General features: G+C 37.8%; 1 protein-coding gene across 2 annotated transcripts; it reads right to left on the bottom strand.

Moving 5' to 3' along the window:
* Positions 1-7,481: 7,481 nt before the first annotated feature.
* DSEL (dermatan sulfate epimerase like) lies at positions 7,482-25,875 on the bottom strand. Of its 2 annotated transcripts, XM_015122185.3 has the most exons (3): positions 25,516-25,875; positions 20,134-24,666; positions 7,482-15,944 (listed from the first exon to the last, which is right to left on the bottom strand). In XM_015122185.3, exon 2 carries the CDS (start codon positions 23,809-23,811, stop codon positions 20,143-20,145), a length of 3,669 nt encoding a protein of 1,222 aa, XP_014977671.3. In that variant the 5' UTR covers positions 23,812-24,666; positions 25,516-25,875; the 3' UTR covers positions 7,482-15,944; positions 20,134-20,142. The 2 variants fall into 2 exon arrangements, with proteins under 2 accessions (XP_014977671.3, XP_014977670.3); XM_015122184.3 differs by having other exon boundaries at positions 7,482-24,666.
* Positions 25,876-26,947: the final 1,072 nt, after the last annotated feature.

Raw genomic sequence — 26,947 nt, 5'->3', positions numbered from 1 at the left:
ACATGTAACACACAACCCTGACATTCTACTCATAGGTATTTACCCTATATGAATGAGAGAAGTAAATTTAATAGCAGATATATACATAGAACAAAAATTGATAAAACTAGGAAATAGACAAAGCCATCTTAGATTTTAAAGCATCTCTCAGAGTTAGAAAAAAGTGTGTGTGTGCACACTCACACATGTCTTGTTGACGACTTACACAATTTAAACAATGTCACCTATTAGTGGACATATAGAAAACACTATGCCCAAACATTTCAGAATGTACTTTGTTTTCAAGGACACATTAATAATTTCCAATTATTGACCATATGCAGAACCACAAAGTGAGTTTCAAAAAATCTCCAAGTATTAAAATAATACACAATATTTTATCAATGTGCTATCAAATAAACATAACTACTAATCTCTATTATCTGGAAATTAAGAGTGATAAATTTAAAGCATGCATAAAAATAACAATAAAAATAGAAAATAATCTGAACAGTGAAAATATCATATATTAAAACTTACAGGATGCAATTAAAGCATTGCTTCTCTTCAGTCACCTTTTTAAACTTCTGACTTCCCCTTAAATATATATATCTTATTTATAATTTTTTCCATGCTACCTATTCTTCTTGAGTGATAGCATTCCAGTACTAGTTTAACCCATCAGCTACATACTAATGATTTCCTAATACTATTTCTATTTCTGACCGTAAAACACTTGGATTTTCTAATGAGGCCGATTTACTAACAACCCAGAAGCTGGCTGAGAATGTGTCCATTTTATTCTTTCTCTCTTTACCCTTTCTTTAATTTAGAGGTAAATGGAAGTGTAAAATGAAGAAAACAAGGAATGCGTTGTGAAACAACTACTTTTGGATTTTTTCTTGGTTCCTCACTTTATGACCTCAGGCAGATCTATTAGAAAGTTAAGGAAACTTTCTTAGGGTTTTGAAAACCAAATCCTAAACACCATCACTTCTACTGAGCCAGCTTTAAAGTAAACATCACAATGAGAATGTCCCTCTTCTGGTGAACTATTCAAGGAACTAGGCATGTGGGCCTGCTTTAGCTCCTGAAGAAAACAGAAAATGTAAGAGGCTAAGAGCGGTCGGCACTAGCCATGTGTAGGTCTGTCACAGTGTACCCTTGTTAAAAGCGTCTGAAACAGAGCACTCAGAAGTAAACAGGATATACTTGAAGAGTATTCACTCCCATCATTTTCATGGTCATTGCCATCATCCTAAATGGAAAGCTAGGATAGTAGAATAATTCTATCCAAAACATAAAATATGAAATCAAGAATGACAATAGCTGATAACCTACATTTTGATATACTACACTTTTTCATTCATAATACCTTAAAAACAAACATAGAAACAAACAACAGTGCTTTTTCTAAGTTTGACGTTAAGTGCTTATTTTTGACTTTTAGTTTGGCCAGGCGCTAGGTCTAGCTATTCTCTGGCCATGTTACTTCTCCCCTACTGTCTAAAGCAAGAGACAAATAAAAGAAACACAGCTTTAATGTAACCTTAGTTTTAACATAAGTTGGTGCCTTTTGGTTTTAGACAAGAAATGTTTTGAGGGTTGAGAAAAATGAATCTCTCATTTATGGCTTGAGATGCCAAGCTGGTCACTGTAATGACCACTGATCACTGAAGGAGCCCAGGCCATTTTTGAAACTGAAGTGACTTTTAACCAATCCCCCTCCACCTTTTTTTTTTCTCAAAAGTTGAATGTAGAGAGGCCTTGAAAGTTGGAAAGCATGACCTCAAAGCAATTCAGTGTGTAGGAAAGAACAGGAAAATGCCTGAAATAAAATTATCTTGAGAGGAAATTTGAGGCTGGTAATTTAAGTTCAATAGAAGTTCCTAATGGTTTTTAAGGGGTTAGGGGTATGGGACGATGGCTGATTTCTGTGTAATGTATACCTAATGTAGGCAGCTCTTCTAGATCTAGTAACAGTGATCCAGTAGGTTGTCTTTTAAAAAACAACAAACTAAGCAAAAAGATGAACTAAAATGAACTGGTCTTTTGGCAGGACCACCAATGTCAACTGCACAAAATGGTATAAGCATGCAATTTTGGCCCTCACACAATTGTCATTTGTTTAGGTAAGCAGAACCTGTCCTCTATAGTGATACTTTACACCAGTGAGAAGCAGTGAAAGTTTTGGCCACATGGGATTTTAGGCTGTTTTTCATTTTGTGTTTGGAATTCATCCTGAAAACTTTTGATTAAATTCCAAGAAATTTTAGACCTTTTTTTTCTGTATGTCTTTCTCCCCCATTTACGTCATAGCATGAGGAAGACCTTAAGTAGAAATAATTATAAAATGGAAGATAAGTAACAGTACACATACCTGAACTGGTAAAACAGATTGTTTTAAATATATTTTATCACTTTGATTTCTCTCTTTTTAGGTTGAAAAGTATCTTTTTTACTTAAAGATATATAAACCTTTTTCTATGTTAAAAATATTAAATCTTTTTTTTTTTTTTTTCAGGCGGAGTCTCCCTCCGTCGCCCAGGCTAGAGTGCAGTGGCTCGATCTCGGCTCACTGCAAGCTCTGCCTTCAGGGTTCACGCCATTCTCCTGCCTCAGCCTCCCCAGTAGCTGGGACTTTAGGCTCCCGCCACCAAGTGTGGCCAATTTTTTTTTATTTTTAGTAGAGATGGGGTTTCACCATGTTAGCCAGGATGGTCTCAATCTCCTGACCTCGTGATCCGCCCACCTTGGCCTCCCAAAGTGCTGGGATTACAGGTGTGAGCCACTGCGCCCAGCCAAAAATATTAAATCTTTACCAGTTTATGGTACAATCGTGTTTTCTAATTTGGTGCTCTTTTTTTAATGTCATTACTATTACTGTTTTTGTTTTTCGGATATAGGGAAGACATAAAAATATGTATATAAACACTTCAATATTTTCTTACATGGTTCCTGGCTTTGGTCTAATGATTAGTTAGTCCTACCTCTTTTACCCTCAATATCATACAAGCAATTATTTCCTCATAGTAATTTGAAATGTCTGTGATTACATTTATGCCATAAATCCACTTGAAATATATTTTAGGGTATGTGAGAAAAATAAGATTAGTTCTTAATGTGTATGTTTCACTCATTAATTATTGCATTGGAGATACTATAAGGTATTTTAGAAAGCTATTAAGAATAAACTTGAAATATATCCAAGTAAATTAGAAATTAGCTCAATAGTTGTGAGAATTAATATTATTGGATCTACATTTACCTTATTATTGAAAAGTAGATTATACTTTTAATCTCAATTCAGATCACTTATCTATTCATGTACCTTTCTAAACCTAAAGGTGAAAGAACATTAAGAAAAATGCTGGTAGATATTTCTCAGAGAGGGCTTTTGGGGTGCCCCTCATATTTCTCTGTATTTTTAAAGACATTCTTTAAAACATACCTTTTTTAATACAAAAAAAGGACTTTTCTAAACTTTCTCCTTCCACAATACTGTACTATAATGAGAACAAAGAATATCACTTTAAAAAATGCTGAAAATGAGTAAAAGGGTAAGATTAAAACAAAACTTTTTGCAAATGGTTGAAAGAGACAGAAAAATTCTTGTTGTTAAAGTGGGACAGAGAGAGCACAAGTGCACAGAAATGCACCCGTGGGAGCTGTTGTGGGAGCTGTTGTTCAAGCAGAGATCTCTGAAAAACCAGAGCTACATATGGAAAGCAAAGAACTTCAGAAGCAGTTGATCCTCATTGTGTGCAGATTTGCATTTGTAAGTTTGTCTTCTTGCTACAATGTATGTTACTTCAAAAATCAATAATCACTGTCAATGGTCATTTGCAGATATATGCAGAGTGGCAAAAAATTTGTTACCTGGAGAGAGAGCACATTCCCAGCTGAGGTTGAACAAAGTAGTGCTTTTCCTGTTTGTTTCCACTTTCATGCTATAAACAAGTGCACTTTTAACGGTTTATTTAATGCCACATTTTTCACACTTTTTTGTGTGATTTTTTTGGTGAGTTTGCCGTTTGAATTGGCCCCAAAGTGTAGTGTTGCAGGGCTGTCTAGCGTTCCTAGGCTAAAGAAGGCTATGATATGCCTTACAAAGAAAATACAAGTGTTAGATAAGCTTCATTCAGGTATGAGTTACAGTGCTGTAGGCTGTGAGTTCAATGTCAAAAATCAATCAACAATATTTATTATATAAGGTGTCTTTAAACAGAAACACTCATGAACCAAGCTTATTGACTGATTGATAAAAATTTAGTGATCAAAGGCTTCCAGGACCCTAACCCTGTACTTCCCCAGGAGCAATGTTCACTAATTCAGTGTTTGCAACAATATGACATAAGTACTGCAGAAAACAAGAAACAACTGCGATTGGACTACTACCTGCCTAATGTAGTGGATTCCCCTCCACTACACAGTGGAATCCCCTGGATTGAGCATTTAAAAACTGCAGATGCTGGTTACCCATTTTACCCCCGCCACCCCCAAGCCACGGAAATCTGAATCTGTGGAGGTCTCTGCTTTGATGGTTTTGAAATCTCAAGTAATTCCAGAAATTTTTCTTTTCTACAAAATTATACCTCAAGAAAATGGAAGTTGTTGATTGAAAGGCTCTTTTCAGAAGAGAACATCATCTGGGATGTTGCTCTTCTCTCCTTCCTTCCAGCTTCCTGGAATGCAGCAGTGATGATTTCAGCTCTACTAGCCTTCCTTGCTCATGAGGCAATCTTGAAAATGACAAAAACTAGTTTATTTAATTTATCTTACCAGCTAGTACCTCAATTCCAACAATGTTGGATGCCACAATGTAAAATCCCTTTTACAGTGTTTCCTAAGCCTCATATTCTCATAGCCACTTTACCCTCTATAATCAGTCCCTTGCATGCAACCTTATCTTTTTTTTTTTTTCTTCTGTCATCTCACTCACTCCTAGGGAAAACACAATCTGGCTAATCTAGCTTTCCGTTTTTCTACACTTGCATGTGTGCAGCTGAACAGAGCTGGGGTAGAGCAGTTTTCTTACATTAAGTGAACAGCCATTACTTTCAAGAAGGCCATTAGAACTGTCTGACAATGGTACAAAATTTCCCCTCTCCATACCTTTTACTCTCTTACTCTCCTAGATGACTATTTTATACCTCGTTTTCTCTTCTCTAGCCTCCAAGACCTCTTCCCCCATCTTTTTTCTCATCTATTGATTCTGCTTCCTATTTCATTGAGGAAACAGAAGTAGTAAAAAGAGATAAGTAGAATAATATATTCAAAATGCTGTAAACCTTGGACTGTAGGTACAGCCAACTTACCTTGCAAGAATGAATGTCGTAAAAAGACACATTTTAGGCCAACAAAAATTGAGAAAATATTAAAGATGCATTTAAGGCAGAAAAAAATGAGCACAGAATAAAGGCTTGAGCAGTATGATGGTACAGAAAGAAAAACATAAACATATGAATAAATATACAAATACTGGATATATAAAAGAGTAATAATCACTTTTCATTTTTCTATAATAAGCCCTGAAATAATAGATACAGGATGCATTGCTTTTAATAAAAGGAAGGGAGGCATTAATCATCTCAAAAAAATTCAAAAAAGAAGTAAACTGAAAATGAATATATTAATAGTTAAAAGAAGTATAGACAGAAAGTGCATACTAATTATAAATAAATCCATGCATATCAATAAACACTCCAGATAAAAGACAATGATTAGAATGTCAGTAAAAATCCAGCTATCTTCTATTTACAGTATGTATATTAAAAACATCAGGCCACAAAATGTTTGATAATATCAAAATGAAAAATTACATCTCAAACCAATACTAAACAAAGTCCCAACATACTGAAGATAAAAAGTAATAACAAGAGATAAATAGTACTATATAAATTTAAGAATAACTCAACCATGAGTTTCACTGGAATTCAGAAAACACTTAGAAGGTTTAATGGAGAAACTACATATCAAAATGTGTGGAAGATAAGCAATATGATTTAAAAGGTAAATTAATAGCCTTAAATTTGTATAGTAAAAAATAATAATAATTTTAAAATGAGAATAAAAAAAAATAGCTCCTGACATTGAGGAGCTGGCCTGTTACCATCAGCCAGGCCCCAATATCCTCTTGTTAAACATGAACATTTCACAGAACAAAGCCACTCTGTCACCACAGTGATCAAGACAAAAACAAAACTACGCCATAATCATGTTTGAATACAGAAAAAGTATAAACATTTTCTAAACCACAAAATAGTGCACATTCCTGTCTCCCGGTTAATATAAGCAATGGCTACTTTTTCATCAATTACAGCTTTAGCCTCTCTGTACTCATGTCTCCTTCCACATAAGATTTATTCATATACCCAATCATAGTACTACCCCCACTTCCTGAGAGTAGCTAATCCAGAGAAACGCCACACTTCTTAAATATCTCTCACTACAAGAAGCAATAAATCCAGCTTATTCCTGGTGGGTTTTCACAGGAGGACACTGACAAAAAAAAAAAAAAAAAAAAAAAAAAAAAAAGGATCATATATCTAATTATCTAACTAAAGAAGATACAAAACACAACATCAAAAGCAAATTAGAAAAAAATAAAATAGAATGAAATAGGTAAAATCAGACGTCAGAGTTAATGCAACAGCAAATGTACACAAAAACAGAAGCCAAAGTTAATGCAACAGCAAATGTACACAAAATAGAAGTTAGAAACAAAGTAAAACTAAAAGTTAATCTTCGAAAAGACTTATATTATAAAAGGGAAACTCCAATTAAATAATAAAAGGAAATAAGGCACACATGTTCAATATTAAGGATAGAAAAAAATATGTAGGGGTGAATAGAGAGGCAACAAATATGCATTTTGAGTAAATTTAGGTCAATAAATGTGGAAAAGGACAGACTGGTAAATAGAGTAAGACCCCATCTCTACAAAAATAATTTTAAAAAAAAATCTAGCCAGGTGTGGTGGTGTTCAGCAGTAGTTCCAGTTATTTGGGAGGGTGAAGTGGGGGAACGCTTGCGCCCAGGAGGTCAAGGTCACCCCACGCAATGTAGTCTATGTAACAGAATGAGACCAAAAAGACAAATTCTTAAAACTACAACTTGCCAAAACAGACTTACAAAATAACTATGTGAGCTAAATAGAATAAGCCTATAAGCACAAAATACAATTTTACACTTTGTTAAAAAGCTTCCCACAAACAAAATACAATGGTCAGACGGCTTTACAGATAGGTTCTAACGAACATTCTAGTATTAAATCATTTCAATCTTATGCAAACTCTTCTAAAGAATATAAAAATGAAAGATTTCCAACTTATTTTATGTGACAAATATCATGTTGACTTCAAAATTAGGCAAGTACAATATGAGAAAAGACAATTACAGGCAAATCACAATTACAATTGTGGCTATAAACATCTTAAACTAATCATTAACAAAGAATATTCAGCAAACTATACAAATATAATGAATCACTCCCAGGCTCATTTTATCATAGCAAACAAAGTTGGATTTAATCTCAAATAAGAAAAGATTTTCACATAATGCATTACATTAACAGATAAAGGCAAGAAACCCATGAGAATCTTCAGAAGATGGAGGGAAAACATTCAATAAATTCATCATGCATTCATAAGATGTCACTTATCAAACTAGAAATAGAAGGGAATATCACATCCTGATAAGATGAACCTATGAAATACACACAATATCCATTTTGGAAAGTAGTGAAATATTAGAAGCACTCCATTAACATTATAAATAGCACAATACCCATTACAGCTATTACTGTATCTATTCAGTATTTCACAGGGGGTCCTAACAAATGCAGTAAGAATATTAAAAAGTTATAAAATTAGAAAGAAAATATAACTCTCAGTAATTACATGTTACCAAACCGTATACATAAATATCTCCAAAGAGTTTACAGGCAAATTGTTGAATTAGTAAGATTTAATAAGGTCCCTGATACAATATAAATACACAAAAATAAACTGCATTTTCTACATACTAGCAAGAGTTAGAACACATAATTAACAATAAATATAATCCACAGTAGTAACAATATATAAAGTGCTCTGACTTAAATCTACCAAAGGATTACCAAGTATTAAATAAAAGGAGACGAATACCATGCCCATGAATAGTGACTAATCACTGTAAAGAGGTCAACTCTCCCAAAACTGATATAAAGAATTTAAAATTAAAATGCATTGTTCTTTGTTTGTTTTGAGTAAATGTGCAAACTAATTCTAAAATGCATATGTAAGAAGAAAGGCTTAAAATCCAAGACAACAATGAGAAGGAAAATAAAGACTCATCTTGCCAGATTTCAAGGGTAACAATAAGACAGTAATAATAAAGAAGTGTGGTATTGTCATCGACGTAAACAAATTTGCCAGTGGGATAGAAGAGAAAGTCCAAAGTAGACTCCTACAAAATACAGAGACTTGATATTTGGTAGAGATGGCATTGAAGGTTAGTGGGGGGAAAAACAATTATTCAATCTTTTTAGTTTAGGGAAACAGGTTATTCTTACCAAAAAAAAAAGTCAGAATAGACACAACAATTAATATAAAGTAGATTAAATACTTATAAATGAAAGACAAAATATGTGGCAGACGGACTGTAATATGCCCCCCAAATTATCCCCATCTCCTGGTACTTATGCCCTTGTGTAGCCCCCTCCTTCTGAGTACAGATGGGACCTATGACTTTCTTTCAACCATTAGAATGCAGCAACTATGATGGTTGCCACTTTCATAATTTATGCTACATTGTTGGCAGAGTTTCTCTATTGATTCTCTTCCTAGCTTTAATGAAGCAAGCTCCTATATGGAGAGGTCCACATGGAAGCTACTAAAGGTGGACCCCAGGCAACAATCAGAAAAGTACTGAAGCTTTAGGTCCAACAATCTACAAGGTACTGGATCCTGCCAACAATCAGTGAGCTTGGAAGCATATGTTCCCCAGTTGAGTCTCAGATGAGATTGCAGCCCTAGCCAGCAACTTAATTGCAGCCTTGTGAAAGACCCTAAAGCAGAGTACTCAACTAAGTCATGAGTTGACCTACAGAAACTGTGGGATAATCAATGTACATTGTTTCAAGCCACTAGGTTTCTGGTAATATTGTTAGGCAGCAATACATAATTTTAAAAAATGCTTACGAGAAAACATAGGAGAACATTTTTAGGGCCAAATCTCTTGAGGAAAAATTTTTAGTAAGATATGGTAACAGTATACATAATAAAGGAAAACACTGACATATTTGATTACTTTCAAATTAATAACACTTGTATATCTAAAGCTATCACAATGGTCACTATACAAAAATCAAGAAAATATAAGCCAAAAAGTTATTGACAATACATATAACCAAAATAGGATTAGTATTCATAATATATAGTAAACTTCAGCAAGTTAATAAAAAATAACTGAATAGAAAAAGGGGTAAAAGAAATGACCTCAATTTCACTCCAGAGAAGAAACACACATGGTAAAAGTAAAGACTATATGTGAGAATTTGGGTGGGTGTGTGGGTTTGGATGGGTGGGTGTATATGTGTACATGTGCACACACACTTGTGTGTATGTTCTAAGTCATTACTGATCAGAGGAATGTAAATGAAAACCATAATGTAACATTCTTTTATCCCACTAGACAGGAAAATATTAAAAATTCTGTAAATGTCAAGTGCAGAAGAGAATCTAGCACAGAAACTAGAGTGTTAATTTATACAGACAATCTAAAAAATAATTTGGCATTGTCTATAATAGGTGAGGATGTACATATCATATTAATCCAGAACCTTTCAGCTCTAGATATATATGCTGAAAAGGAACATTGGGTGTGGGAGGGAAGGTTCTTAGTACAAACAAACAAAAATACTAAATTCCTGTGCATGTACATTATGGAACATACTTAAGAATTTTAACAAAAAATTACTTGAATTTGCAAAAATTAGAAATATACCTAAAATCTATCAAGCAGCTAAAAGATAAATAAGGTATGGCATGTTCCCACAATGGCATATTCATGTAATGAATCACTACCATGGTGAAAATATGTGATCTCCACCTACAAACATCACATGTATTAGACAAAATTTTGAGCAAAAAATAAAAGCAAGTTGGATACTAAAAGGTACAATGTGTTACTGTGATGGTTAGTATTAGGTGTCAACTTGACTAGACTGAGGGATTCCTAGACGGCTGATGAAGCATTTTTCCTGGGTGTGTCTGTGAAGGTGCTGCTAGAGGAGATTGGCATTTGAGGCAGCGGACTGGGAGAGGAAAACCCACCTTCAGTGTGGGGGTGGACACCATCTAATAGGCTGCCAGCAAGGCTAGAACAAAGCAGGCAGAAGAACTGGGATAGACAGGTTGCTAGCTGAGTTGGCTTGCTCTCTTTCTTTCCCTGCCATGTCACATACTCAGCTTCCTCTCCTCCTGGCCTTGGATATCAGACTCCAGGTTCTTCAGCATTTGGACTTGAACCAGCAGCATGTCAAGGGTTCTCAGGCCTTCAGTCTCAGACTGAGTGCTGCACTGTTGACTTCCGTGGTTTCGAGGCTTTTGGAATTGGACTGAGCAATGCTACCAGCTTCTCTTTCCCCAGCTGGCAGATGACCTACTGTGGAACTTCCCCTTGTAATCCTATAAGCCAATTCTCCCTAACAAACTTGTCTTATTGGTTTTGTCCCTCTGGAGAACCCTGACGAATAGAGTTAGTATTAAAATAAAGTTTACAAACATGCAAAATCATACAGTATGTTGATGAAGATAGAGCTACATATGGTGGAGCTATAAAGAACAAGAAGGAAATGATAAATACAAAATCCAGGACAGAAGTTACCTCTGGGATGGTTGGTGGGAGCAGACGATGTGAAAATGGCAAGTCAGATGGAGGGCTTAACTACTAATATTAACTATGTATTTCTTAGAGTGGTTGGTGTGTATACTCATGTTCATTTTACTACTATCTTTCATATTACATATGTTTCATAACATTTTGTAGAATGTGTGAGTATATGAATTCTAAATCCAAATCCCAGTTCTGGCCACAACAACGTATCAATATCATAAGGGAGGGCTTCCAAATTCCCAGCTAGGGTCAATGCATTTTTTTCATTGTCAACATATTAGTGCAATCTATTTTGCATATCCAAATGCCTACAGTTCAACAGAGAGGGGCAATAAATCTCATATATAAAAGAATCAACACAATAGTGGTATATAACTGCCTAGAGACAAGTAATGCAAGGATGTGGCAGCAATATCCAATAATAAACAATCACACACAAGGACTGACTCTCTATTGAGGGTATGTGCCCCATTAGCATAGTACTATGACACTCAGCCCTACTTCAGAGGTGCACTCTCCCACTCTCCTCACTGAAAGGTTGAGTTTCTGACTGGAGGCTCTGGAATTTGCTCCTTGGTCCCAACGTACAAGCCACGAAAAAGCAAGCATTCAAACTTACAAAGCACCAACCAAAAGATGAGATACTGTAGAATTTTACTGCAACCCCAAAAATATGTGTGACTAGCCTGTGACTTAACAGAAAAGTTCATTCTACGTAGATGTAATAGTTTTATATTGATACAATCCTCTGTTATGTATGGTGTTAAAGTAATATATACATATACATTGATATGTCATTTGAATATACTTCCTCCAACTGGTTTCAGTTTATTCTATCACAGTCAGTGGAGTAAATGTAATGTTCTAAAACATGTTGAGCTTTATGTATACTTAAGTGGAAAAAATTGAAATGGAAAAATACAATAATGCAGACAATCACAAATACATGTCTATCAAAAGAAGGTATGAATGCAGTTATGCTTAATGTTATGCAAATGGCACCTATGGCGGGGCAGGGTGGCTCATGCCTATAATCCCAGCACTTTGGAAGGATGAGGGGGTGGTTTACCTGAATTCAGGAGTTTGAGACCAGCCTGGCCAACAGGCAAAACCCCATCTCTACTAATACAAAAAAATTAGCTGGATGTGGTGGTGGCTGCCTGTAATCCCAGCTACTCCAGAGGTTGAGGCACAAGATTCGCTTGAACCTGGGAGGTGGAGGTTGCAGTGAGCTGATATCACGCCACTGCACTCCTCCAGCCTGGGTGACAGAGCGGGACTCTGTCTTTGAAAAAAAAAAAGACTTGTGACGTGGAATAAAACTGAATGACAGCATCAGAGTTGAATTCAGAAATGTTTATATCTCAATATATCTCAGAAGTAAATATACTTTGGAAAAAGACAAAATAAGGCTCTGAAAATGAAGACATTGAAGGTGAAGTGAAAGGCTGAATAAAATTCTTTACTGAAATATGAACATTAAAAAGACAGTATTTCTAAATCAACATATTGAGTAATTTTTATTTTACAAGTTTATGCAACTCAATTAATACAGTAATTATCAAAATAGGTGCCTGATTAGTATAGATATCTACATATCTTAACTATATATGCCCAAATTATTTGAAAATATTTTTAATATTTTCTCACTTAAAAACAGATGCATCACATTTTATATTGTTTCTTCTCTTTGGGCATATACTATAAGAGAATAAAAGTAAATATACCTCTACTGCCTCTCTCTCTCTCTCATCAGTAAGACAAGAATATTGGAGATGGTCACAAAGAGGAAATAATTACTATAATTAATTTACATACTTTTTGAAAATTCTTGCTTCAACTTTGAGGGAGTTTACTGCTAGAAAAATGAAGATTTAAAATTAAAAAACATGCCTAACACCTCAGAGTTAGTAGGGTATTTGTACTTATTTCTAATTCCAAAGATCACATTAAATATAAACTTGTATATATTACATTTTCAATGGTAATGTCCCCCTTCCAATTAGGATGGAAATGGGGGAAAGATAAAAACAAAGCTTGTGAAAAACCCACCAGTACAACCTGCTGATTGTAAAGAGAAAACCTTATGCCTCTTAAGGTAATGAAATTTTAAGTTTGTGTGTGTGTATACAAGTATGTATCTTTTTATTCATGTGTTCAACAACAGGATATTTTAGATGGTTTTATAATTACTGTTAGGAAAAGGTCAAAATAACAACTGGATATGTGTACATTTCAGTTTACTTCGGTAAATCTAGAGAGATAATCAGAAGTTAGTTGGTGTACATAAGCCAACTGTAAGCATATTATGCTCCAGTTAGCATTGAACTAGCCAGGGTGCTCAAACTAATGCTTAAAAAAACAGTAAAAACTTTACATTTTGCTGATGTGGGGTTAACTTTTATTAGCTATATCCTTTATATGAACTTATATTTTAATGAGTATTTCCTCAAAGCAATTCCATCATTTCTTGGTTGTATTGTGTTTTTATACATATAAATCTCCCTTCAATGTTAAGTGAAATATTGCATTGAAGCATCAAATTTAAATGGTTCATAAAGTTAAAATAACCATATTTTAAAGCTGCAAGCAATGTAAACAAATCTAGAGAAAATCTAATCTTTTGGAACAGAGTGCAGGAATGAACACACCATTAAAACAACAAACAAACAAAAAACAACAAACAAAAATCAATAAAACTTGGCAGTAATTTTTCAGTATAGTACAAGGGTTTGGAGCATTATTCACATCATGCAATGAACAAGGTAAAAATACTTATTGTTCATTGAGGGGTGTCAGATTTTAATGCAAGGATTGAATAGTTTATGTTTCTCATTTAGCAAATGAGAAAAGTGACAGTAATAGGGGCCAAACTGACTTCCAAAAAGAGAAACAAGGAGCATTAAAGATGTTGCATGACCATGAATATTTCCCTTTTTAAACTGTAAAGAATAATGTATGTATCCCGAGGTCAAAAATAGAGCAGAACACAATATATTAGAGGACACTGGCTTATCTAGGACATCTGAAAACCTGAGACATTAGGTGAAATTCAACATCAGTGTTAATACAGTTGAAAGAAAAATTACATTCAAGAGTCAGCAATACAGAAATCATTTAAAGAAATAGTATAAAATAGAAAGAGCAATTGCCATGTACTGTGAAACAGTATCGGCTTAGATTATAACTTGTCTCTCTGTTCTACCAAGTATCATCTTCCCTAATATTTCAGTCTTTTAAATAGTTTATACAATAATTAACACACCATTGTTATTGGAATGATTCTCCTTGAGTACTTTATTTTCTGTGTTCAGATTTAGGGTTTCTCCTTTCTTCCCATTTCACGCCTTCCCTCCCTCCTTTGTTTCCTTTCTTCTGTGATTATTTACAAGACAGGGAAAAGAATAACAGATTGTTGTTTTTTCCCTAAAACAAACTCTATTTGAATATATTTGATCAACTGTTAGTCACAGAATTCACAGCATTCACTTCTACTTGGTGTGGGCTCCTTTATGCTGGGAAATTTGTGAAAAGTGGAAAAGGAATGTTTCTTTTTAGTTCCCTCTTAACTGTCAGCTCCATGGAGGTACAGCCCATGTATACTTTGTTCACCACTGCATTCCCAGGATTCAGAACTGTGCCTGGCACTGTGGATCTGGAGGTTCTTAGGGAGGGGGAGAGAAGGAAAAGAAAAGCCTGACAGAGCCTGAGTCAAATACACTGAGTTGTCCATCTTACCGTCATTACTAGCAATGGTCTATACACAGGCCAGTCAGACCACACTCAGGCTTTCTCTTTCTCTCTCTTTCTCTCTCTCTCTCCACGGCATTCCTTGATATTCAAATACAGACCAAACTTGGGGTAGCTGAGTGAGTGGAAGTTGCAAGAGTGAGTTTCAGTGGTTTTATTCTATTTGCACTTATGGATAACACAGAATCTCTTTTAGAAGATTGAGGGATGTGCCATGAGAAGTATATACTCAAAACCTAGTGGTGATCTCTACTCAAATTTACCTATCATAATTCCCCCTAATTAATTGATATCTTAGAATGTTAGGGAATCTTACCTCTGGAAGTAGTGTTATATTCCCTTCTATTAAAAAAAAAAAATCTTCAACGTGCTAACCTTGTGCATTACTTTAGTGACGTATACCTCAAGCAACTTGCAAGAAGTTTCTTCTTTTTCCTTATAACCACGCTGTTTCAGAAATAAATAAGCCATGTCTATTATAGAACAGGTACCACTTCCTGGGGTTTTTCCTTGGGTGGTAATCACTACCTTGCATACCCCTCCTCTCGCTCCTTCTCTTTCTGATGAATTCCTAAGACTTTCAAAGTCTCTAGAGAGACTGCCAATTCCTCAATGAGCAGATTCATAGTCAATTGACTTTTATGTTCTTCCTTTATGCTAATCAGTACCTTGACAGTAGATACACTGATTGGTCCTTTTATTCAAAAGTATCCATTCATTCAAAAGTAACAAAAGTATGGTGAACAGTCAAATTAATAATGAATTATAAATCCATTCAAAATTCCTTCAAAAAACTTTTGAATTGAAAAAACATATGCCTAAATCTTGGTCAAACCACTTAACAGCTGATTTACTTTGGACAAATCACTTGACATGAGTTTCAAACATATATGTAAAACAACTACTTGAGAGAGTTGTTGTGAGGATTGTAATGATACACAAAAACCTTATGATTCAATATGCAGCACATATTAAGTGATCAATTAATGATAGATCCTTATCCAGAGTAAACCAATTATTGACAATTCAGTCAACATTTAAACAGGCAGTTAACAGTCCACATGTTAACTGTCTTGATATCTTAGAATGTTAGGGAATCTTACCTCTGGAAGTAGTGTTAAATCTCTTCTATTTAAAAAAAAAAAAAAAGGCATCTTCAATGTGCTAACCTTGTGCATCACTTTAGTGATGTATACCTCAAGTAACTTGCAAGAAGTTTCTTCTTTTAGTGATATCATGCCTGAATGAAGATCTTACCAGTGGCAGGAGGGGCAGATGTAGAATACAGATGCTTGATACAGGTACATCATTACCATTTAGAAAGTTGCAGTCAGGGCCTGGAATTAAGTTAGGGGAACAGAGACACAAGAGTCAGGGGTTGGGGAGGTGGAGAAGGACCAAGTTCAGTTGCTAAAATTGTGGATTTGGGTATCTGCATTTTCCAACTGCTGGTTCCTCAGCTCCATACAAAATCTTAACAGTGTTACTCAAAGACCTAAGGAAAAGGGTTATGATAAAATTATCCCAATCATAGACAAGTTGCTTTTAGCTTTTTATTTTTGTATTAACAGGAGTCTTATTATACATAGGTCTGATAAAACCGGTTTACGATCTTCACTCTGTTTCCAGTGCTGCATAACTGGATAATGTGTGAAGGAAAAACAACGACGAACAAAAAAACTAATTGCTTGGAAGACTTAGCTGAATCTATCCATGAAAACAGAATCAATTAAACATGTATGCGTTACTTGGACTACATACAAATAACCCATATAAATGGTAGCTCAAACATCTCAAGTGTTTCAGAGAATGTTAGAATCTATTGTTTAAAGTGTCTATCGTCGTCTATGCAAAAATCCAAAGTCATCTGGATCTTTAAAAATTACATGGATAATTTTTCTTCCAAAATGAAGTGAAATCATGATTAATCAGAAATATTAGACAATTTGGTCGACATTTAAATAAGCGGCTAATAGCCCACATATTAAGTGTCTTGATATCTTAGAATGTCAGGTACCCTTGCCAGGCGTGGTGGCTCACACCTGTAATTCCAGCACTTTGGGAGGCCCCGGCGGGCAGATCACGAGGTCAGGAGTTCGAGACCAGCCTGACCAATGTGGTGAAACCCTGTCTCTACTGAAAATATAAAAATGAGCCAAGCATGGTGGCGTGCACCTGTAATCCCAGCTATTCAGGAGTTTGAAGTAGGAGAATCGCTTGAACCCGGAAGGCAGAGGTTGCAGTGAGCCGAGATCGCACCACTGCACTCCAGCCTGGGCAACAGAGTAAGACTCCGTCTCCCAAAAAAAAAAAAAAAAGTTCAGTGCCCTTACCTTTGGAAGTGGTGTTATACTGCCTTCTGTTTATGTTTTTTCCTAAATTAATACATGAAAACTTTTTTTATTTCTGATCAAAGTTAATCAAGCCAAATGAAGCAATTCAAAAATTATCATTAATATTTACTCACTTATAATTGTGATATACTTTGTATACCAAGAATGCCTAGGATATTTGGTGATGTACAGAAATCACTGCTGAACAATGATGCCAACCAAAAGTAAGTGGTGGAGGAGGTTCTTCTTTGAATACATTTGCAGAGGGCAATATAGCAAGACCTGGGAATTCTGATACAAGGAAGGATTGTCCCATTCTTGTCAGGCATTTATTAGTTATGTTTACACCTAAACATACATATTCTTGCATCATCTCTTTGTTAAAATTTAAATTTTAAATTAAATTCTACAAATTAAATTTATGCAGATTTAGCTGCTTTCTCCTGAGCAGATTTTCCTATTTCCTATTCCCTCTGAATTTTCATTAGAGTAAATTAAACTCTGAATATGGCCTTTTCATTTCATCCTGAGTAAATCTATGTTGTCTGAAAATTTAAAAAGCCAATTACCATTATATTTGTTATTATTGTCAGCAAAATTATTAAGTCCTTTCAAAATTTTAAAATGTCAATCCTATTATTTTAATAAAAGCATTTATCCCAATTAGGCCTATGTATGGGGAAGTTAATGTAGAAAAAGATGGATTTTACAGATGAGAAATTTTATAATTATTTCTTTCAGAAGTGTCAGATAGTGATAATCCCTCTTTTAATTACTTTAAAGATAAGAACAAAAATAAGAGTAGAAGCTACTTAAAATTTTCCTAGATCACCCTAAGAGTGCAGGACCTGGGAATGTGCTGGGAGAGTCAATCCCCTGGGGAATTCAGTTTCTAAGGCAGGGATCTCAGGCACCATCACATGCATACATATCCAATGGATGTGTCACCCGCTCACCCATACATAACATTCCTTACAGGACAATCTGTGAGTAGACGCTTTCTCCAGCAAACTTTCTATTTTAGAATTAACTAAATAGTAGGGTTCATGTCTAAAATTTTCCCTTGGGGTGGGAGTAGGTGAATACAGAAACAGGCAAATACAACTGCATTGCCACGTGGGAGTGAAAGCTAGGATACATTGTAAAGATCGTTTTGGTAAGCCTGTACCTTTATTTTGCTCTCAATGGCATGTTCCCATATTCATTCTCAATGTAACTCATTTTTTTTCATTTTTTGTTACTCTTCTTCCCCTATTACTCTACATACTCCATTTGGCCTTCTCCTGCCTACAGGTACACTTTTGTATTGTCTGTACAATGTTAAAATAAAGGAAGCAGTAGTTTCTGCTTTCTTGTTTGCTACCTGCACACAATTGTAATTCCTACCTTGATCAGATCTAATACTGCTAACAATCCAGACTTTTTATATGTGATCTGATTCAAGATCACATATCCTAGGAATTGAATGTAAACACTGAGACTCTGACCAATAATGAAAATAGTGTTATCACCCATGTAGCATGCAATATTCATGTAGATATCATCCAAGTAGCATTTTATATGCTTGCTGGTAACTCTCAGATAGAAAGAACAATCTTTCTTGAGAATAATAGTGTAGATTCAGGTCTTCGGTGCCCTCTCAACCTACATTCACATGAATTTCACTCATTTTGACATTACAGAGGGACGATCATGAGAGATATGGGAAGGAAGATGTGGGGGAGGGGGGGCAGCCTCCATTCACACTATAATGGAAGAAAAATGACAGCCCAGTTAGGTTTAGCTGGAATGTAACATATCCACAGCTTTATCACTCTGGAGGCACATTTTGCCATAATAACAAACTACTGAGGAAGAACCACTTTTATCTAGGTCAGAATGACACACTCCCAAGTGTTAGAGAGCTTGAGGGAACTACGGTTTGAAACATCAGGAAGAAGACTGCAATCTGTACAGAGATTTTCATCAAGTCTTGACACTGCCTTACGTTTTCATCCAATACATTGTAATTACTCCACTGGCTTATAATGGCAAAGCATTTTGATTTCAGATCCTACCAAAATAAAATAAACCACACTTTATGACGACTACATTTATAATAAGATGCAGATGGTAAAGGAAACAGATGCCTCTGACATCATCTCCCATTTGCTTTCAACTTTTGCAGACACTGGCAGTCTGTAAACTCATTCAAAGGGATGCAAGATAAGTCAGGCAGTTTTCCAATTCTGTTTCCAGTTTAAAAAGACACTGCGGTGGCAACACTTTGAGTCACAGAGTGTTAATTCCAGAAAAATAAATTTGATTCTAAGTCTGTGTCAGTCTTTACTGCAAAATTAATCATCTGGGAGGAAAATGCCCCACAATATTGGGAGTTTAGCAATTAGTAATTACTGATTGTTTTGCTTGACAGTGACAGAAAGGATAGGGTAGGAGAGATGTGATGGTGAACAGCTGTAGCTTCAGGGAGGACAAAAAGTGAAAGAAGAGTTTTAAACATACAACCATGTCTAAAATGATCTACCAGCCCTTGGCACCCAGATTTTTCCTTATTATTTCTAAGTAAAAAACTTTAAGGAGGCTTTTAAAGTCAGTTTCTGACCTCAGAAAAACATATTCATTCTGTATTTCCATCTGTATTTCCCAGAAGAAATCCTACAGTTCTGATAGGAGCTTTCACCATTTCCTCAGTGATATCACTGCACATTATACACAGTAAAAGAAATTCTTTTCTTTTTGTGCAAGGTAAGTGTGTCAGAAGACCTTTTCAAAAGGATAAGGAACTTTTGTAGTCCATCTTGAAAGCAAGAGATGCGTGGTAAAGCAGCAATTGCAAGGCCTTTAGCAGTGTTGAGGTCTCTAGATATATTAGCACAGTTACAGATGAAGGAGAGTTAGACAAAAACCTTTAAAATGTTCCCCATCTCCCCTGATCCCCATGATATAACTTCATCTACCACTCTGTAGCAGAAACTTTTTAGCAGACAAAATTTTCAGAAACAAAGGCAAGGGAGGTGATGGCATAAAAATAAATCCTGCTAGGCCAAATATGGTGCCATTTTTTAAAACAATCTCTCTGTGCAAATAACACTGAACACACACACACGCATACACACACAAGAATAAACAAACTCTTCTGATTCATATCCACAAAGTGGGTTGGGAAGTATTATTAGTGCAAATTTCTGCTGACCTGCAGCATTTAGTCCATAAACTTTGGATATCCTAGGCGATCCATTAGTGTCCAGCAGATGTTTTCAATTAGTTTAATTTCATCTCTAGGCAAGTTCTGTTTCCAAACATTAGTATTAGTTGGTGATATTTCCCCTTCATAGGGAAGGTAAAAAAGGTTTGTAGAGGTGGCAAACAATATTTGGTTTAAACTAGCAGGAGACAAAGGAATTCCAAGAAAGGCAAAAATCCTTTCAGTAGTTTTCTGAGGAAAATGCACAATATCTTCAAACTTGACCAGCTGGTAGCTAGTAGGCAGCAAATCTGTATTTATTCTCAAGGCTGCTGCTGTATTTGCCAGCCACAAGTGAGACAACAGGGACACTGCATTTGATTTGGATTTTGATAATTCTTTCCTCAATGGTTCATACTCGAAAGCATAACCCGAATTTAAGTTACATTTGCCTTTACCTCCCTCTATTTTAAACAATTTTGCTAAATGCTCTGGTACATTCTTCAAAGAATAAAGACTTGGTTTACTATTGTATAACATTGAATAAATCCATGCCCGAGGGTCTCTTACTATGTACAATGCCCTCATCGAAGCTCCTAAAACTTCTTGAAAAAAATGAAGCTTTAACGTCCAGCTCCCACTGCTTAAACTGAGCACAGGACGTGCACTTGGGTAGTAAACCAGGTGTCTCCTCAAAGCCCTAATATATTCAGCATCTCTATCAAAGGCGCCTTTCATTTGACTTCTTTGTTCTGGCAAAGACTCTCTCCTTTTAAATTTTCTTTTTTTGTCCTTATTCACTGCAATATATTGGGCCAGTTTACCCCTATTGGGTTCATGCAGATGGATGTTTTGCAAATGTAATTTTGTGTCCTGGACTAAAGACTGCAACCAGCCTCGGAGTAAACGAAAATGCCCACTGCGGATATCTGACACCTTCCATTCACAAGCATCTACAAACGAGTCGATTTCAAACTCAGTTTCAGGAATATCAATGTAGGCCGTAGGAACCCTGATGTAGAGAAAATCACTACTGTTGAAAAAAAGCTGTTTGAGAATTTCAGCTCCTGAACCAGGAAGTGAGGTAATGACAACATCAGGAAGATCCACGTGGTGCCCTTCAGAAGACAAAGACTTCTTGCTTCCCTCGGCCTCTGTCCTTGTCCATTTTGCACAAATGGGCTGACTACAAGTGCTCCACACATCCAGAAGCTCAATAAACCACAAGGCAATAACCAGAATTAGTATCCATCTCATTAGTTTTCTAAAAGAAAGGTAAAAACGCCATTGGAAAGTTAAAATCACCAAGCTAATGCACAAAATTAATCCAACTGCTATATTAAATTTAAATCCAAAGGGGAAAATAATCCTATCATGTCTTACAGGCTTTACTATTGCTTGAGTGCCCACACCAAATCGGGTTATTTGGCCTTGATCAGCCACACTGGCAAAGCCACCGAATCCCAGATAATTGAATCTTGTCTTCAGGTTATGGTAATCAGTTACAATAGAAACAACATGTTCGGTATTATTGACATTGAGAGAAATCTGAAGTCCAGAATCGGAACTCTCAATAAATCTGCAGCTGGAAACATTGATATATGGCCCATAAAAGACATATGCAATTCTTGTGATTGTGGATTCCATCTGAAAAGTAACATTAACAAATTGAGTCCACCGTTTTTTAAATTCAGCGGCTTGCTCTGCTTCCTGTATACTGGCCATGGGACTATTGCCATGATGATCAAACCAAAACATTTTGTAGTGTGCATCCCACACATCCATCATGGCACCATTATACCTATTCATAAACTTATATGGGATATATTTAAAATCAATATCCAAATTATGAAAGAAGGCACTGACAGAATTTATTGGGGAATCTTCTTGCCTCTCAATATGATCAACAACTAGCAGAGTTTGGGAATTTAAGAGGAGCAAAGCACGATATACACTTTTCAGTCTCATCGCTGAAGAATAAGCAGACACGGCTTCCCCACTCACAAATATCATTTCCCCATGTTGAGAGGCAGTGATAATTTCCCCAGCTGCATCACCAACCTCCTCACCAGTCCACTTAAGCCACTGTGCACATTCTCCCAGTTGACCTTCCCAGGGCTTATTACACTGGCTTGAGGGTGATGGAGCAAACACCAATACATTGTTAAGGTGGCTCAACTTGGGTCCATAGAGAGCTTCAGAAACAAATACTTGTCCATTGGGGGCAAAAGTAAATGAGTTCTGATCTGGATGCTCATGTCCTGGGTTAAAGCTTCTCCACCCATCAATCCAGGAATATGGCTGAAAATGAACTATGTCATACACAGCTCGTCCTCCCAACTTCCCAGATTTAAAAGACACAAAAGTATTGGTCTGTGTGTTTGGCAACCCAGCCCCATAAGTAACCACACCCCAGTTAGGAAATGTGTGTATTTTTGCAGTACCATATTCAGCAGGCGGCTGTGGTGTGAGCTGGGGATCATACCAGATGTATTCGGTGTGAAGAGTACTCCACCTTTGGGCAGTTGAAGGAACCATCGGTCCATCTTTAGGTCGGTGCTTTCTAATTTGCTGAGCTAACCAATTTCCAGCTCCATTCTTTAAGATGAACTTGTCCAAGAAAACTAGCTGGCTCTCTGGACCATAAAACCAATTATAATTGGAATCTGCTATACCCACAGTTCTTTGGAAGCCAGGTAAAAGGGTGGCATAATAGAACCAAAAGTGCATCTTTAACCAGTTATTATCCAAGTTGTTGATATTAAAATGGCGCTGGGCCAGAAAAACATACTGTGTGATGGATTTAGCTGTGTAGCTTCCATAGGCCACACCTTCATCCAAAGAACCATCAACAATATGATTTAATAGAAACATTGTCTTTTCCATTACATCCACTACAGCCTGTTTCCATATATTTGCTTTAGATCCTTTATCTACTCCAGTTACCAAGGCCCCTGTGAGTAATGCTATCATATTAGTGGCTTGGTGGTTATGGAGAAGCTGTTTGCCCCATGAGCGGACCTTGGAATATTCATACATTTCCTCAGTAATAACCCATATTTTTTCCAGGTATTTTTGTCTTCGATGATTATCTAATAAGTTACATAAAAAGTCAAAGGCAGTGGCAAAACCTGTTAAGGAATGGCCAATTGGAACCTCATCTCCTGGTGCATTCTCTACTAGCCAGTCTTTGTAGCCAACCATCCTGTCCATATATTCTAAGACAAATTCAAAGGCAACTTTGTCTTCTGGGCATAACAAACAGTACAATGCTAAAGGAGGAAGATTGTTACCATAAATTTCATTCCACTTGGCAGCAAAATCAGCATGCTTTGGTGGAGGTAGGTAGTACGTTGGGTTGGACAGCATAACTGTCACTGCACTTCTGATAGCTCTAAAAAGATGCAAATGGCTTGTGCGAGACTTTTGTCTCATTGCTTGGATTTCTCCAGCATCAAAATATAAACTTGGATGAAGCATACTTTTCTTCAGCTTTTGGTTGGGTCTGAAATCTTGCACTTTCTGTGTTTTAAACTGATCTATATCATCTGCGAAAACTGCCCATTCAGAGTAATTGCTCACAGATTCCTCAAAAGTAGATAAAGCAAACATCAATAATACTAAGAATAGTAAATGTCCTGTAAACATTAACGCCATGATCCATGGGGGAGCTCCTCCCTTAGGCATACATGTCAGATATGATGCTGAATGTGTTTCCCATCTGGTTAGTATAAAACATACAGTAAAGGCCTTGATAAAACAAAGACTGTAAATCTGATATGCTGTGAAATCCAGATGACATTCAGTACATTCTAAGCAAGTGCAGTTGCCAGAAAGAGAAAACTTAAATTGTGTATCTCTGTCCCTGGCACAGTTTTGCTTCCAGTAAAACTTCGAAGAACGTTAAAATTTCTAATTTTTCCATAATACACAGGGAAGTGGTACAGTTAAAAAACACTATGAATTTAGCATTTACTTCCTTTACTTAAATCTATTTAACACAAAGACTTGGAACACACATCGTTAAAAAAAGAGAAAAAGCACTCCAAAATTCAAATTAAGAGTCATTTCTAACATAGAAAACCATCACTGGTGATAAGTTCACCACACATATATGATGCATTTGTGTATGTTTGCCCAAAGAAGATGATAAAGTACTGACATTCTTCGAGTGAGTGGACTCAGTTGTCATTCCTCTCAACGTTTTATACTTCTTGTCTTGTGAATGTTTTTCTTCCATTTATGAGAAAGAAACATCCTCAACAAGTGATCAAAGTCTTAGTTGGTTTTAAAAAATTCAAAATTCCTGCCTTCATTTCAAATATTTTTCAGGCTTACTTACTCATCAGCCTATTATGACAAAGAGAAACCATGTTCATATCTTCTTTTATCAGCTTCATGTGTATAACCATAAAAATGCAATCTCTTCAGCCACCTAGATACTTCTCGTCCAATCATGAAGTAACCGCCAACTGGGAAAGAAAATTCCCCTTTCAGCAACAGTGAGGTCTCTCTTCGGTTCTTTTTTCATGACACTCTTTTCTGGGGGTGGGGGACAAAACAAAAATTCTCTGAGGCTCCAGGTATGCTGAGAGTGAACATAAACTGATAGCTTAAACATTCTGCAATCACTTGATAGAAATTTTAGAATCACAGTGAAATCTCATATTATCTGCAACCTAAGCTAGGGCAAGGGATTTTTTTCTTATCCATTTAAATGCACTTATTTGGAACCCAATGACCATCAGCACACGACAAGCAACTAATAATACAAAATATACAAGATTGAATTCTCCCGACAATATCTATAGTTTAACGCCACTAAAGTGTCTTTAGTCACTTAAATGTTTCTATTCAAATGCAGTTTACAGAAAGATGAGTCCTACTATTCTTGTTATTCCTTGTTCCCAAGGACCGAGGGACAAAAAACTAAAAGTTGAAAAGACCTTCATTTTAAATTCCGGGGGAAGGTTTAGCTTTCATGGGATCATAAGGTATCTTCCTAATGAGTACTACTCGGACCAGTCACTTTTCTCGGTGGGGGAACCGCGAATCGTGACCAGGCGCCAGGCCTAGGGGCGGTAGCTCCGTGCCTGGCGCTCACCTGTGGCCGCGTCCCTGTCCTCAGGCGGAGCCGCCAGAGGGAGCTCGGACCCCGGTGTCGGAAGACGCCTCTCTGTGCCCGTCCGCGGCTGGAAGAATCTAAGCAAGTTTCAGTCTTGGACAAGTCTCCCCTCTGTAGGAAACATTCAGGCTAGGAGTTTCCTGATCCGCCCCGCCTGTTGCATTTTTTCACTGGCGTCCTCCGACCCCGCCGCCCCCATGCTCCGCTCCCCGCTCTGGGGCTGAGGCAGGAGGGCCTGAGACCCATGAGCCACCAAGTCCGCTTACCTCAGGCAGATCCGGACGGGGGCTCAGCGCCGCACTGGGCCCCAAGGGAGGCGGAGGCGGAGAGTTCCAGAAAACTGCTCTGCACGGAGGGCCAGGCTCCCGCGGGGCTCCGCGAGACCCCCGCGCCGTCCCCCGGGCTCCGACAGGCGCTGCCCCAGCTCGGTCTCCTCAGCCGCGCTCGGTCCCCGCGCCCCGCACCGCCCGGACACTCCCGCCCTCAGGAAACGCTGGACGCTCGTGGGGGCAACCCCGGATTGCAGGACAGAGACCAGCGGGCAGCGGGCGCTCTCGGTGGCGCCGTATCCAGCGCAGCGCCCGCGTCCCCAGGCGGTGGTGTCGCCGCGGCAGCCGATGCTCTGTGCCAGCTCCGGCCGCGCGGCCCGGGGAGGGCGAGAGACGGCGACGCGGGCCGGCAGGCGGGGGCGGGGCGGAGACAGGACGGGGCGGGGCTGAAGGCGGGGCCTCAGGGAAGGCGAGAGACACAGACGCGGGCTGGCGGGCGGGGGGCGGGACGGAGACAAGACGGGGCGGGGTCAGAGGCGGGGCTTCAGGGAGGACGGGAGGAGCCGTGAGCAGGGCGGCGGCGGGCGGGCGGGCGGCGGCGGGCGGGCGGGCGGCGGGCGGGCGGGCGGGGCGGGGCGGGGCGGGGCCCACAGCAGGTGAGGCGGGGCCAAGCGCCGCGGGTTTCTAAGCGGAGGAATCTCTGGGCGTTTGCGTTCTGGTCTTGCAGCGGTGGCCGCGCGCTCCCTGAGGAGTCGAACTGGAGGAGGGGACAGTTTAGGAGTGCGAGAGTCTAAAGACGCTGCCAGGTTGGCGTTAAAACCTTTTGGTTATCGGAAGAGGACAGCTGTATAATAGAGCCATAGTGGGGGCTGTGGGATTGACTCAAATGATGGGAGGAGCTGGAGTGGGAGGGGATAAGCCCTGGGACGACAGAAATTATCCTTTTGGAAAGAGCAAGGGCTGGGGAGGGAGGGAACGAGCAGTCCCTTGGAACTGAGAGGCAGCTTGGCTGAGCTTGCTGTCCTTTGGAAAAGCAAAACCAAAATACTCAGATTAATATGGGAGAACAACTTCTGTAGCCCAGATGCTAACAAAGATCAAGGGAAAACAGAAAAGACTAATCAGGTTTACTGATGGAAAACAATTCCTCAGGCAGTATAAATAAGGGAAGCATGGAACAAACAAGTAGAAGGAGCCTCTTTTAAAAATGGGACCTGGTATACGGTAAAGACCTACATGCAGACAGGAGAAGGCAGTGTGCCCCGGTTACTGCGACATGTGAGTGCAGTGCCAGGGCGTGGAAATCCTAGAGCAGGCTGGGACTCCTGTTGTACTCCACATATGGAACTTCTCGCAGATAGCTGAGATGACACTTTGGCATAAACCAACCCAAGGTCTGACCTCAAATGTCAAAAATAATAGCTTAGTA

The sequence above is a fragment of the Macaca mulatta genome, chromosome 18, assembly GCF_049350105.2.
Source record: "Macaca mulatta isolate MMU2019108-1 chromosome 18, T2T-MMU8v2.0, whole genome shotgun sequence".
NCBI classification, from domain to species: domain Eukaryota; kingdom Metazoa; phylum Chordata; class Mammalia; order Primates; family Cercopithecidae; genus Macaca; species Macaca mulatta.
Note: the sequence above shows the minus strand (reverse complement) of the source record. Positions and strands in the feature narration are given on the sequence as shown.

What these genes read in the sequence shown, in the direction of transcription:
- DSEL (XM_015122184.3), bottom strand. Translation starts at nt 23,811, where the DNA reads ATGCCTAAGGGAGGAGCTCCCCCATGGATCATGGCGTTAATGTTTACA.